The 16,399-nt window shown below is 36.7% G+C and overlaps 1 protein-coding gene across 1 annotated transcript in view; it reads left to right on the plus strand.

Annotated features, from left to right (window-relative positions):
• Positions 1–16,399, plus strand: part of LOC116746886 (disintegrin and metalloproteinase domain-containing protein 5-like) — a 139,523-nt gene that overhangs the window by 117,540 nt on the left and 5,584 nt on the right. Inside the window, exons 19-20 of the mRNA XM_032618655.1 lie at positions 14,107–14,266; positions 15,524–15,574. Of these exons, the coding sequence (XP_032474546.1) occupies positions 14,107–14,266; positions 15,524–15,574 (211 nt within the window). The remainder of the gene's footprint in view (positions 1–14,106; positions 14,267–15,523; positions 15,575–16,399) is intronic.

Genomic DNA, 16,399 nt, shown 5'->3' on the forward strand with positions numbered 1-16,399 from the left:
AAAAATTCTTTACTAGATATTTAAATTTTGCATGGCTATCTTATTGTTTATTCTCAAGATACATAAACATAGGACTTTTAGAAAGGAGAAAGAATATAAATATGATAAGAATGATTAAAGATATGCTCATATTTAATGAACATAACATTGACATGCTTCCTTCTGTGCCATAATACAGTCAGACATATTTTTGATTTTTGGTTTCATTTTCCAGTTATACTTTCCTGAACTGCTTGCAGCCTGTAAGACATTCTTTTAAGTAGTAGCAAAATGGAATAGAATCAAATGTAAAATTCATTTTGACTTGAAGCTCTGTTTTAACAAACCCACATTTACTGAATTCTGCTGTCAGTCCATCGTGGTGGCATTAAGCTAAGTATCTTGACAAAAGCATTTGAGCATGGGATACTTGGGTCTTATTTACTAGACACAGCAGGTTTTCAGGCTTGGAAATATTATTTTGCAGCTCTTCAAAACTCATTCTCTTTGTTTCTACAGGCTTATTCTAGTAGGCCACCTCTCTGTCAATCAGCTCCTTTGCATATTTAAATTCATCTTATAGGCTGTCCATGTCTATAAGGCCCATCATATTTATACACTCCAAAGCACATTGGATGTCATGTGTTAAATCTCTCTTTCTCAGGGAGCATGCTTTAAGGCATAGAAGTAATCTTAATTAGTGAAATCTAAGTTGAATTCCACATAAATTACAGTTTTAATAAAGGAACTGAGAAGGTCCTTCTTAACTTGCTTACCCATTTCTGGTTACAATTTTTTGAGTTCTGAAGCAGTCTTATTTCCAAAAATATGAGTCATTTTTTCATTGCATGAGTTGTCACAACCTGTGCAAATCATAGAACTACCCAGGTGCAGTCAGTGCATCCTTTTCTATAATCCTGATGGCCCCTTCACAGGTCATCAGATTGTTTTGGAGAAATAGCACATAAATTTCTGCTTCACTACACACTTTTTTTCCTATTCTCATCCTCTATGAATTTCAAAATTAGAGAAGTACATTCTTCTTGTCCAAACTTTTAAAAATTAGATTTTACATCTTAAATATTTTAACATATCTTTTATGGTCAGTAAGGAGTACAGTCATCTCCTACACTTGTTTAAGGAAGCAATTTCTTTCCATTTTGTGAAGTTAAAAAAAAAATTCTTGGTAAGTGCTTATGCGTTTTGAGGAAACTGAAACTGACTGAAACTTTCATTATGAAAGCATTTATATCACAGGAAAACAAATCACACTCCTTTTGGTGTTGTGTACCAGGTGTACAGGACATTTGGCAAGTGAGCTCTTTTTCTTTTCTTCATTAAAAAATTTATAGGCTGAATGGAACTTGCAAAAATTTACATTTGCCCTGTCTGCTAACTACACATATAGATGAGCAAAGTCTAGTTTGTATTTGAGCAAGATAGCAAAAATCTTTTTGTTTTATATGGTTTTATTAAAATTTTCATAGAAATTCAGAAGACTATTTGAAACTCTGTTCTGGAAACCAAATTACCTAAGAGCTGGGGGCAATATTTTGCTGCCACATTCACTTGGTAAAATGTGACAGAATCATTACTTCACTGTGAGGAGTCAACAGATGTTATCAAAATAACTCTTTTTTCTCCTGTTGGGCATTTTAGTTGCAATCTATGAATCTGGAAACACTCAGTTTTGTAGAGCAATCAAGAAACTGAATGAATAGATAAAACATTTTTGTTCTTGTGGTGTACCCAAACTAATTCAGTGGTAGCTATTTTTATTTGAACATTGCTATCTTTTGGGAAGACAATTTGTTTTTTTCATTTAGGAAACAGAAAAATATGATTGACTTAGAAATACTTGCTTGTCTCACTGCAGACATTTGAGATTCCATCTCCTTATGTAGCTTTCACAGCTCCTTCTCCACCATACCCAAATCCAAATATTTTTAATTGAGATATAACTGATGTGTAACATTACATTAGTTTCAGGTGTACAACATAGTGATTTGATATTGTATACCTTGGAAAATAATCACTATAATGAGTCTAGGTAACAGCTGTCACCATGCATAGTTACAAAATTTTTTTTCTTGTGTTGAGAACTTTTAAGTTCTAATCTCTTAGCAACTTTTAAATAAGCAACACTGTATTATTCAATGCTTCTGCATACTAAGCGGAGATGTCGGCACAGCCGTTTCACACTGGGCACTCTGGTTTGAAGTGTTGGGTGCAAAGCCTCTGCACTCGACACCTTATGAGGGAGTGAAACAAGACTGAGCACAAAGGGAAAAAAAAAAGGAGGCAGAGACAAGATGGTTGGGTAGAAAGACGTTAGTTAGCTCACCCTCTCTCACAAAAACACCAAAATCACAACTAACTGCTGAACAACCATCAACAGAAAAATACTGGAACCTACCAAAAAGGATACCCTACATCCAAATATAAAGGAAAAGCCACAACAAGATGGTAGGAGGGGCACAGTAGTGATAAATCAAATCCCATACCCATCGGGTGGGCAACCCACAAACTGGAAAATAATTGTATCGCAGAGGTTCTCCCAAAGGAGTGAAAGTTATGAGCCCCATGTCAGGCTCCCCAGCCTAGGGGTCTGTCATTGGTAGGAGGAGCCCTCTGAGCATCTGGCTCTGAAGGTCAGCGGGGTTTGATCACAGTAATTCCACAGGACTTGGGGAAACAGAACCTCCACTCTTGGAGGGCATACACAAGGTCTTGTGTGCACCAGGTCCCAGGGAAAAAGCAGTGACCTCATAAGAGCCTGGACCAGACCAACCTGCTGGTATTCGAGGGTCTCCTGCGCAGGTTGGGGGTGGTTGTGGACCACTGCAGGGACAAAGACACTGGTGGCAGTAGTTCTGGGGCGTACTCATTGGCATGAGCCCTGCTGGAGGCTGCCATTTTCTCACCAAGACCTGGCCCCACCTAACTGCCTATAGGCTCCAGTGCTGGGATGCCTCATGCCAAACAACAAGCAGGATGGGAACATAACCCCACCTATCAGTGAACAGGTTGCCTAAAGTCTTCCTGAGCCCACAGCTTCCCACTAAACACACCCCTTGACATGGCCCTGCCCACCATAGGGACAAGACCCAGTTCCACCCACCAGTGGGCAGGAACCAGGCCCTCCCATCGGGAAGCTGGCACAAGTCCCTTAGACCAGCATCATCCACCAGGGGGCAGACAGCAGAAGCAAGAAGAATGACAACCCTGCAGCCTGTGGAACGGAAACCACAATCACAGAAAGTTAGACAAAATGAGATGGCAGAGGAATATATCCCAGAGCAAGGAACAAAATAAAACCCCAGAAGAACAACTAAGTGAAGTGGAGATAGGCAATCTACCCAGAAAAGAATTCAGAGTAATGACAGTAAATATGATCTAAAATCTTGGAAAAAGAATGGAGGCACAGACTGGGAAGATACAAGAAATGGTTAACAATGAGCTAGAAAATCTAAAGAACAAACTAACAGAGATGAACAGTAAAATAACTGGAATGAGAAATACACTAGAAGGAATCAATAGCAGAATAAATGTGGCAGAAGAATGGATAAGTTACCTGGAAGACAGAATGGTGGAAATCACTGCCAGGGAACAGAATAAAGAAAAAAGAATGAAAAGAAATGAGGAGAGTCTAAGAGACCTCTGGGACAACATTAAATGCATCTCATTATAGCAGTCCCAGAGGAGAAGAGAGAGAGAAAGGACCTGAGAAAATATTTGAAGATACAATAGCTGAAAAATTCCCTAACGTGGGAAAGGAAACAGTCACCCAAGTCAGGAAGCGCAGACTCTCAGGCAGGATGAACCCAACGAGAAACATACTGAGACACATAGTAGTCAAATTGATAAAAATAAAAGACAGAGGAAATATAAAAAGCAACAAGGGAAAAGCAACAAATAAAATGCAAGGGAATTTGCATAAGGTTATCAGCTGATTTTTCAGCAGAAACTCTACAGGCCAGAAAGGAGTGGCGTGATATATTTAAAGTGGTGAAAGGGTAGAACCTGCAACCAAGAATACTCCACCCAGCAGGGCTCTCATTCAGATTTGACAGAGAAATCAAAAGCTTTACAGACAAGCCAAAGCTAAGAGAATTCAGCACTACCAGACCAGCTTTGCAATAAATGCTAAAGGAATTTTCTAGGCGGAAAAGAAAAGGCCACAACAAGAAACAAGAAATATATGAATGGAAAAGCTCACCAGTAAAGGCAAATATATCGTAAAGGTAGGAAATAATCTGCACACAAATATATCAAAACCGGCAATTGTGAGAAGATAGTACAAATGCAGGATATTGGGAATGCATTTGAAATTAAAAGACTGGCAACTTAGAACAATCTTGTTTATATATACACTGCTATATCAAAACCTCATGGCAACCCTAAACTGAAGATGATCTACAGTAGATACATGCACAAAAAGAATAAGGAATCCAAACACAACAGTAAAGTTAGTTATCAAATCACAAGAGAAGAGAACAAAAGAGGAAGGGAAGAAAAAGACCAAAAAAAACCCAAAACAATTAAGAAAATGGCAATAAAAACATATATATTGATAATTACCTTAAATGTAAATGGATTAAATCCTCCAACCAAAAGACAGAGACTGGCTGAATGGATAGAAAAACAAGACCTATATATATGCTGTCTACAAGAGACCCACTTCAGATCTAAAGACACATACAGATGGAAGTGAGGAGCTGGAAAAAGTTATTCCATGAAAATGGAAATCAAAAGAAAGCTGGAGTAGCGATACTCATATCAGACAAAATAGACTTTATAATAAAGACTGTTACAAGAGACAAAGAAGGACAGTACACAATGATCAAGGGATAAATCTAAGAAGACATAACAATTGTAAATATATATGCACCCAACACAGGAACATCTCAATATATAAGACAAATGTTAACAGATATAAGAGGAGAAATTGATAGTAACACAATAATAGTGGGGGACATTAACACCCCACTTACACCAATGAACAGATCATCCAGACAGAAAATCAATAAGGAAATACAGGCCTTAAATGACACATTAGATCCTATGGACTTAATTGATATCTATATATCATTCTATCTGAAAACAGCAGAGTACACATTGTTTTCATGTGCACATGGAGCATTCCCAGGATAGATCACATCTTGGGCCACAAAGCAAGCCTCAGTAAATATAAGAAAATTTAAATCATATCAAGCATCTTTTTTGACCACAGTGCTATGAGATTAGAAATCAATTATAAGAAACAAACTGTAAAATACTGTATTATTTACTACAGTCACCATGATGTACATTAAATCCTCATGATGTATTTATTTTGTAAGTGGCAGTTTGTACCTTTTGACCCCCTTCAGCCAATTTGCTCATCCCCCACCCCAATGCGTGGCAACCACCAATCTGTTCTCTGTATCTATGAGCTTGTTTTTTGTTTTGTTTTGTTTTTTAGATTCTACATGTAAGTAAGATCATATGGTATTTGTTTTACTCTGTCTGACTCATTTCATTTAGCATAATGAAATATATGAGCCTTGAGGCTCATCCATGTTCTTGCAAATGCCAAGATTTTATTCTTTTTATGGCTGAATAATATTTCATTATATATATACATACGTATATCACATTTTTTGGTCAGGGTGATGGATGATTGTTTCCATGTCTTGGCTGCTGTAAATACTGCTGCAATGACCATGGAGGTATACGTATCTTTTTAAGTTAGTGTTTTCATTTCCTTTGTGTATATACCCAGAAGTCGAATTGCTGGATCATATGGTAGTTATATTCTTAAATTTTTTGAGGAACATGCATGCTGTATTGCATAGTGGCTAACCCAATTTACATTCCAACCAACACTGCATGAGGGTTTCCTTTTCTCTACATCCTTACCAACACTTGTTATGGCTATTTTTGAGAATAGCCATTCTGACAGGTGTGAGGTAATATCTCATTGTGGTTTTGATTTGAATTTTCCCAGTGATTTGTGACGTTGAGCATCTTATCATGTACTTGTTGGCTATTTGGATGTCTTCTTTGGAAAAATGTCTATTCAAATCTTCTGCCCATTTTTTTTTGTTTTGCTCTTAAGTTGTATGACATCTTTGTATATTTTGGATATTAACCCCTTATCAGATGTATGATTTGCAAATATATTTTCCCATTCACTAGGTTGTCTTTTCATTTTGTTGCTAGTTTCCTTTGCTGTGAAATAGCTTTTACATTTGATGTTTTGCTACTTGTTGATTTTTGCTTTAGTTGCCTTTGCTTTTGGTGTCAGATTCAAAAAATCATCACCAAGATTAAAGTCAAGGAGTTTACTGCCTATATTTTCTTCTAGGAGTTTTATGGTTTCAGGTCTTACATTCAACTCTTTAATCCATTTTGAGTTAATTTTTATGTGTTGTGTAAGATAGTGGCCCAGTTTCACTCTTTTACATGTAGCTGTTCAGTTTTCCCAACACAATTTATTGAAGAAACTATCCTTTCTAGATTGTATATTTTTGGCTCCTTTGTTATATGTTAATTGACCATATATGCATGGTTTATTTCTAGGTCCAAATTATTTTTGGCATGTTGTACAATGTGCTATGTTTTGGTTACTTACATATCTAATCTAGTTGTATATGTTCTTCCATCTGTCACTAGGAACAGTCATTTAGCCTTCTTGTTCAGTGATGTCTGGGTCATGCTGGTGTTAGTATTGTCATCATTCTGATTTTTATTATCTGAGCTCTTAGAAAAGATCACAATATTGACAATATGAAAAATTAGTGCTATCTTGACACAAAGCACAACAGTTAATCCACAGACTAAGTCAAAGATGTACTGTTCACATTAATGATTTCAATACCCTTAGGTTGCACACTTAAGTCACATCACTCAGAGTGAACATCAGTAGTCAGAGTTAAAAACAGCAACAGCAACTGCGGATAATCTATGCCATATTCACTTGACACCAAAACAATGTTGCTTTTAGTTCCTGGGTATTTTTTTTAAGCTTCTGTATGAATTTAGTTTTTTCCTTCCGAACTTCCAAGCCAGTTTCTAAAAATCAGAAAATTTCCCATCCTGTTAATGGATGCCCCGGTATATAAGGCTTTCCTTAACAACACTTGGAACAGTGCCAGGCCAACAATCATAGTTAGTTACCCTAGGCCACTTTAGGTCCAAATGGCAGTACTGTGGTTGCACCTGAGCCTGGGCTCAGAGGAAACCTTCCAATACAACTAGTTTCTTTTAGTCAGCTGCTGTAGGCTGTATTCATCCCCTCTATTCTGGGGCCTGTAGGTCTACCCCAAAAGCCCTGGGCTGGTATGCCAGCTGACTGCCTGTTCTGTGCCCAAATTATCTCCTTGGGGCCCTGTACCCAGTCAAGGAAACCCTGGGCTGCTGATGGGCCTGGACTCCATGTGGGAGACGCCCTTGTGATGCTGAATGCATTTGGGGGCATAAAGAGTTTGAGAGGCAAGGTGATCCCAAGGAATCCAAGTTTGCTTTATATGCTCATTTTATTTATTTTGAATATCAATGACTTACGTTAACAGAATATGGCCTGGGAAAACCTCAAATTATGGAATTTATCATGGCCTTATTTGTAACCAGTATCTTATTGTCTTTTGTTAATATTTCATGGATATTTTCAAAGAATGTATAATCTTTTTACAGCATTACATACAAAGATATAACATGTACATAATTAAATATAATTAAATATGTGTGGTTGTGTGTATGACTTACTTGTTTGCATATTCTAGAGTCTAAATCCTCATATATTTTTGTTAACTTGTCTACTTGGTATATAAAATTTATACATCAAGTTTATTTAATCTTATATTATAATTTTTCTTATAATAATTTTTAGATAATCTAAACCCCAGAAGTTAACCACTACTAATATTATATATAATTATTGATTTTCAGGTGTTATTATCAACCTTTTAAATATATGACAAGCCAACAGTAAAAAAATTTCCACTCGCATTTCTTTAATTTCATGAGGCTTCCCAATTATCTTATGGTTGTAGGAAATTTATAATTATTCTGCGTATTTTTCTTTCATTACCCTTGACAATCACTTCTAGTGATATTTTTGACCTTTTCTAACACACATACATTTTTATATGTATATGTTTAATTGTTAAACATGCATAACATAAAATTTACCATTTTAACCATTATTAAATGTATGAATCAGTGACATTAAATATATTGGTGTACACTGTTGTAAACCCACCATCCATCTCCAGAACTCTTTCATCTTGCAAAACTGGAACTCTATATTCATTAAACGATAATTCCCCATTCCTCTCTTCCTCAACCCCTGGAGGCCACCATTCTACTTTCTGTTTCTATGAATTTGACCACTTTCACATACCTTATAGAAGTGGAATTATACATTATTTGTCCTTTTATTTATGGTTTATTTCATTTAACATAATGTCTTCAAAGTTCACCCATGTTGTAGCATGTCAAAATTTCATTCCATTTTAAGGCCATATAATATTCGGTTGCATGTATATATCACATTTGGTTTATCCATTGATCTGTTGATGGATACCTGGCTTACTTCCACCTTTTGACTATTGTGGATAATGATGCTGTGAACGTGGGTGTACAAATATCTGTTTGAGTCCATGCTTTCAATACTTTGAGTATATACCTAAATGTGGAATTGCTGGATAATATAGTAAGCCTATATTTAACTTTCTGAGGAACCACCAAACTCTTTTTCATAGAGGCTGAATCATTTTACATTCTCATCAATGAGTTTTCTAATTTCTCCATATCCTCACCAACTTTTCTTTTTATAGTAACCAACCTAACAAGTGTAAAGTGATAACTCATTGTGGTTTTGATCTCTCTATGGGTATATCAGGATCTGTGGATCAAAAATTGCCAGTTGTTTAATTTTTAAGAATATCATCATTTTGTTGAACATTGTTATCAGAAGATCTGTTGTATTTTATTATTATTATTATTATTTTTTTTTTTTTTTTTTTTTTTTTTTTTTTTTGCGGTACACAGGCCTCTCACTGTTGTGGCCTCTCCCGTTGCGGAGCACATGGATCACGGGCCCAGCCACTCCGTGGCATATGGGATCTTCCCAGACCGGGGCACGAATCCGTGGCCCCTGCATCAGCAGGCGGACTCTCAACCACTGCGCCACCAGGGAAGCCCGATCTGTTGTATTTTAAATTGCTACTTTTAATTATAGGAAACCTGATTTTTGTGTGTACATTTTATCAATGGACTATCATCATTTTCAAAAGGCTTTTAGTTGATTTTTTTTAGGGGGTTGATATTTTTTAAATGATATCAACTGAAGTTAATAATTTTGCCACACCTTTTTAATAATAATTTTCCTTTCTTTCCTCTTCTTCAGTTAATTTCACCTTCTCTCTCTCTCATTTCATAATTTTATTGGGTAATCCATTCAGAATAACAGGAAATCATCATGAAAGAGGCTATCATTACTTCTTAGGAATACCTCTAATATTGTCTCATGAAAAGGCTGCTCCTTTTGATTCAATATTTATCTTGTTGAGAAAATATTTATCTCTCCCAATTTTATTTAAAATCAGGAATGTATTTTGGGCTTTATTAGATATGTGTAAGGCATCTATTGAACTGATTATATTGTCTTATATTGCCTTTGAAGATTTTCTAATACTAAACCATCTTGTCCTCTAGCCTGAAGTTCTCTAGACTATTAGGTAATGAATATCGCTAGGAAGGAAAGTGTTTTTTTTGAAGTACAGTCAATTTACAATGTATTGGTTTTACGTTTACAGCATAGTGATTCAAAGTTTTTATAGATTATAGTCCATTTAATGTTATTAGGATATTGGCTCTGTTCCCTGTGCTGCACAAGTATAACCTTGTAGCTTATTTTCTACATAGAAGTTTATACCTTTTAATCCCTTTCCCCTCCCCCCTTCCCACTCTCCACTGGTAATCACTTGTTTGTTTGGTGTTCCACAGCTAGTTCTCCCTTCAATGGATGGCCTAGGGAATAAATGACCTCATCCATTCTTTCATGAAAATACACTATTAGTCTGCTTGGTTGCCATAACAAAATGCCACAGACTGGGTATCTTAAACGATAGAAATTTATTCTCTCACAGCTGTGGAGGCTGGGAACCCATGATCGAGGTGCTGGCAAATTCGGTTTCTGGTGAGAGCTCTCTTCCTGGCTTGCATATGGCTGCCTTCTTGCTGAGTCCTCTGTGTGTGTGGAGAGAGAAAGCTCTCTGGTGTCTCCTCCTCCTCTTATAAGAACATGAGTTCCATCAGATTAGGACCCCACCCTTATGATCTCAACCCTAATTACCTCCCAAAGGCCTCATCTCCAAATACCATCACACTGGGGTTTAGGGATTCAAATCAGCATATGAATTTGGGGGAACACTATTCAGTCCATAACATTCCATCGTATGGCTCCCCAAATTCATGTCCTCCTTTTATGCAGAATATGTCCACCCCATCTCAGTAGCTCCAAAATTCTTAACCCGTTTCAGTATAAATTCCAAATACAACGTCTCTTCTAAATATCATCTACATCAGGAATGGGTGAGACTTTAGGTATGATTCATCTTGAGGCAAAATTCTTCGCCATTTTTGAACGTGTGAAAGTTATGTGCTTCCAGAAAACAAAGGTGAGAAAGGCACAGGATAGACATTCTTGTTCCTAAAGGGAGAAATTGGAAAGAAGAAAGGGTGACAGATCCCAGTAAATACAAATAAAACCTAGCAAGGCAAATTCAATTTGATTTTAAGGTTGGAAGATAATCCTCTTAGGTTTGATGTTCTGCCCTCCAGGCCCATTGGGGTAGCAGCCTGCAGTAACCCCAGAGCCTGCAGTAGAGTCTACCCCACTCCTTCAGCTCTAGATGGAGGCCCCATCCATACTGCTCTTTGGAGTGGCCCTGCCCCTCTCAACCACTGGGTGGGGGAGCTTGGCTGGTCAAAACCGAGGAGGAGACAGCTCCTGGACCTGTGATGGGGGGAGGAAGCCTTGATGATCTCTGAATCACCTTCACGTCCTTCTCTTTTCTTGAAGGATAAAGTATATTGGCAGCCACATAGCTCTATTGCCCCGTGCTGTTCCCTTTGGTCCAACCTGGCAGTGTTTCTGCTGGTGTAATCTCATCCTCATTCCTGACTTTTCCTGAGGTGGTTCACATGCACAGTCTCTTTATCAGATGATTTTCCCATCCACACTTTTGGTATGTTCTCTCTAAAACATGTTTTCCCATTTTTTGCAATATGGATAGACTGAGAATTCTCCAAATCTTTAAGTTCTGGTACCTCCCTGTGTAAGGCTTACTTCTTCAATTTATCTCCTTCTCTCACATATTACTATAAGCAGTCAGGAGTACCCAGACTACATCTTCAACATTTCAGTTAGAAATCTTCTTAGTTAATTATCCAGTTTCATGGCTCACATGTTCTATCTTCCATAAAACACGAGGTTACAATTTAGCCAAGTTTTTTGCCACTTTACAGCAGGAGTTGCCTTTTCTTAATCATTTTCCTTTTCTGTCTAAAATCTCACCAGAAACAACTTTCATGTAAATAGTTCTACCACCATTCTGTTCATGATTATCTTTGTACTCTCTAAGAAGATGTAGGCTTTCTCTTCTGCTCTCCTCTTTTCTCCCTGAGCCCTCACCAGAGTTGCTTTCACCGTCCATGTTTCTACCAACAGTCTCTTCAGATTAATCTAGGAGTTTTCTAAAATGTGCCTCAAAATTCCTCTAGCCACTACCCATTACGAGTCCCAAAGCCATTTCCACATATTTAGGTATTTATTATAACAACACCCTGCTTCTTGGTACCAAAATCAAAATTCTCCAGAGAAACAGGATCAATAGTATGGAGAGAGAGAGAGATGTTTTAGAAGGAACTGATTGGCTCATGTGATTACGGAGGCTGACAAATCCCAAGATGTGCAGAGTGAGTCAGTAAACTACAGCCCCAGGAGAGCCAATGGTGCAATTTTTGTGTGAAGGGCAGCAGGCCTGAAGGTCAGGAAAAGCTGATGTCTCAGTTTGGGTACCTCAGGCAGGAAGAATCTTCCCATATCCACTGGAGGGTCAGTGTTTTTGTTTTATTAAGGCCTCCAGGATGAGGCCCACCCACATTAAAGAAAGCTACTGCTTTACTCAGTCTACTGATTTGAATGTTAATCTCATTTGAAAACACCCCATAGAAACACCCAGAATAATATTTGACCAAATATCTGAGGTCATCGTGGCCCAGTCAAACGGATGCATAAAATTAACTGTTACATGTATGAACAGTGTTTGCTAGAGAAAGATAACAGGAGTCCCTCTCTATAAAATGTTTTTGGCAGGATATACTCATCCATATACATAATTATTCTCAGTAAACCTGAAGTTACTGATTTATGGTGGAATAGCTGGCTGGAGAAACTTGGTAATCATGTAAACTGTGTAACTAACAGTGCAAACGTGAAATGACTATTTATGAGCAATCTTGTGTCTACTTTACACAAAGCTCTCCATCTCTGTTTTCTGTAATCAATCTGAATGTGGCACAGGGTGGAGGATAGGGAAGCTTTGGGAGCGGCCCCTGATGCATGCTGGCTCCTCCAGGAAAAAATCTTTTATTTCTATACCTGATATTTACCCATAAAGTTTGGTATGGGTAAGATCTATGTTTTGGGGAGTTTGATATGACAGTTAAATGCTTGAGTCATAAAGGCTAAGACACTTTGGGGTCATAAAAGGAAGGAGGTGAAAAACCATGAACAATAGTTAAATGACTGGCTGATTCCCTGAGGCATCTTTAGAAGGAGGAAGAAGCCTTGAGGCAGATTATTGGGGACTAGTTTAACCAATGGGAAATGGAGATTCCGAGTAGTTAACTTAATGAAGGTCGCCAAACTGAGAAGAGAGTTAGTAGAAAATTTTCTTTGTTGGCTGGTATAAATAAGTAGTGCTTGTTAAAACTAGACAGTATAAGTGAAAGAAGTGAGACCAATTTTTCCTGCTTAGACTTCCAAGGCCACCTGGGCATATATTACATTCATTTTCAAATAACCCATGTGGTATCACTGATTACCCGGAAGACTATACACATAGCTGAGAATCAATCTGCAGCCAGAGAGGCTGATCTCTTCATCTGATTCACTTGTTTTCTAATTACAAATTTCATGTAATCTTTGTCTCGAAGATACTGGGAACCCCAAGCGCATGCACAAAGCTGACTGAAAAAGAAAATGTTGCTCCTACCTTGAACTCGCTTAAAACAAAAACATGGGGGAAAAGGGAGAAGTGCTGGGACAGTAGTAAGAGGAGTATTTTGAGCCTCAGCGGTCATCCACACTGTAACTGGGGAGTTGCTCTTCTGACAGTCAGCTCCTCCAGTGTGACAAAGAAGTGATAGAGTCACAGTTCATATCAAATAAAAGGAAGCATACCAACAAATTGTGGAGAAAGCAGAACTCGATACAGTATGAATCCGGAAAGGTGAACGCAGATGTCAGCTGAGAATCTACAAGAACAGATGAGGAAAATGTAGATATTAGCACTAGTCAGTCAGAAGTGGGTCAAAGCCAAGCTTAGCCATGCATTCTATAAAATAATCCTAGAGCCATTTTAACAATTTCCTATTGCTGCATATTTGATTAACGAGCTTAAGTTTAGACACTACTGATTTTTAATTTTTAGGAAAAAAATTGTAGTAATGTAAGAGAAATTAAATGCCAGATACCCCACATTTAATTCTCACATACAGGTACAATCCAATACTCTTTGTGATATACATGTTTGAGCCTCAGAAACCCTGTATCAGAACAGAATTGAAGAAATATTTGCAAGTATTAAATATGTGGTCCATGAAAGAACATTACTACCTTCAATCAAGGAAATCACCATCGGGTGGAAGTTTGAAAACTCAAAAACATCAGTAAAGCGCTAGTAACAGCCCATTTTATATATTAGTTTAGGTTTTCAGATTTTATTATATTCACAGTCTATGTGAATGAAATTTTTAGTTTTGGGGAATATTGTTGGTAATGGTACCCCTCCACCTTTTGATTTGGTTAATAAAATCTCTGACATAATTTGAAATGGATGCTTTCCATTCTAGGTAAAAAGTTTTTGCTGGAGAGATCTCTCAGTCATCCAAAACACAGATTTCAACTGATTTTCTACATTTCTCTACCTGTGTTCATCATTATTATTGCTGTTATCATAAGCCAGAGTAAAATAAGGGAGCTATGCTACAGAGGAGAACCTGAAAGTGAGAGGTATATATATTTTAATTCTTATTAAATTAAATAAGTCAAGAAAAAAGTAGTCAAGTTTCATCAGGAATAAGCTGAAACTGTAGGTAAAACATATGAGGATGGCCCAGGGATACATTTCAAAGTAGCTTGGTGTTTTCATGTTTTCTCTGGTTTTACTCATTACTAAAACCATTCATTTTACCACCAGTATCACTTGAGGAGGAGATATGGGTGCCAAGGGTATTGTGGAGGTTTATTCGTCCTCTTAATCCACTGATTCTGTCTAAATAGTCAAAATTGTCCATGAGCTTCATGAGAATAAATAACACTGCATTTAAAAAGTAAATAAATAAATAAAATTTTAAGATATAGATCCTCAGACCAGTGGTAAATAACTTTATCAGAACACCTCACTCAACTAGATATAATACCTATGAACCTGCCTGCATAATATTTATTTTCCTAATTATTGCTGATTTGTCCAGTCATTTCTCAACTAGAAATTACATGTGTAATTCATACTAATCAGGTTAGGAGACAGGAGGAAGCATCATGGAGTGGGGAGAAAATTATATTTAGCCTCAGAAAACCTGGATTCAACTCCTAAATCTTGCATATCTTGCTAACTATGATATCTTGAGCAAGGGATTTAATCTTTATGTTCTTAAAATTATTCTCTATAACTCTACAAAATGTGATAATAGCTTTCCAATGTATCATAAACTTTTGGGTACACCAGATTAATAAATGAAATCGCCATATTATCTGTAATCAGTTACACAACTATTTAAACATCATTATTGATCCCCTTAGTCATAATTTACTGTATTCTTCCAGAGAGGTATTTACCTCTAGTTTTACCTTCCAAGAAGTGATATGAAGAGAAGATCTGAGTATGTTACGAGAGGATGAAAGAAATCTGTAGAAATATATGGAAAAATTAACTGAAATTTTTGACTGCTACTTTATGGTTTTGGTTTAATTTGGCTTGAGGAGTTAGTGATATCATAGAATCAGGGGGCCTATCTGTAAAATTGAGTAAATGTAAAATGAGGATGTGAGGATTTTGTCAACAAAGCAAGGTGGCTGATGGCATTTGTTCTAATATTGAGATGGTACCAGTTTTATTTGTTTTGTTTTATTTTGCTGGAAGGAGACATTATATGTAGTGAATCACTTTGTTTCTTTGAAGAACATTTTTCGTTCAAATAGTCACTTAATTGTTCAACATTTTTAAATTTCCCCACTTATTTAAAATAAACTTTATCGATGTTATAGATCTGTGTCAGAAGAAAGCAGCAGTAACAGCAAGTTGTCACTCAGTGTAAGGTGAGTGTAGAACGAGTGATTGATTAATCATTTGGCATCATACCTTTTGATCATTATTGAAGGAGCACTTAAAAACTGTTAGCTTGAAACCAAAACATTTGTTGATAATATTCTTTGTGGTTCCCATTGTAGGTGATTTTATAATGCTAAACAATAAAACTTGATTTCATTATGTCTCAACCTCTCCTCCCTGACCTACACCAAAGGAGTGGCTTTTGTGCACCCACACTAGCATTTATGACCACATAAGTTTTAGGATTCTTTTTTTTTTTTGAGGTTTGGTAAGCAGCACTTATATGTTGATGACATTTTACTGCCACATAATAAGAGGACTGATATTATAAAAATGTCAGATGTGCTTATAGTTATAATATTATCTCAGAAAAAAATTATTGCTAATAAGATAGAGCCTTGGAGTTTTCATTCATTTTACTGTCTTAAGATCCCAAATAACAACCGAACTTTACACATCAGCGAATGAAGAAAAGAACAAACTAAGCCCAAAGTAAGTGAAAGGAAGGAAATAGTAAAGGTCAGAGGAGATATGAACAAAATGAAGAAGAAAAAAGCAATTTTAAACCTCAACAAAAGTAAGCATGTTTTTTGAAAAAAGAAAGAAACCTTTAGCTGGACTATCTAACACAAAAAGAGAGAAGACTAATATAAATAAAACCAGAAATAAGAGGGGAGACATTACAAATGATACTATACAAATAATCTTTTTATAGTTTATAGTTCATGAAAGATTACTGTGAATATTTGTATGCTAAGAAACTGAAGAACCAAAAAGAAATGAATACATTCCTGGAAACATACAACCTTCCA

The sequence above is a fragment of the Phocoena sinus genome, chromosome 21 (genome assembly GCF_008692025.1).
Source record: "Phocoena sinus isolate mPhoSin1 chromosome 21, mPhoSin1.pri, whole genome shotgun sequence".
Classification (NCBI taxonomy): Eukaryota; Metazoa; Chordata; class Mammalia; order Artiodactyla; family Phocoenidae; genus Phocoena; species Phocoena sinus.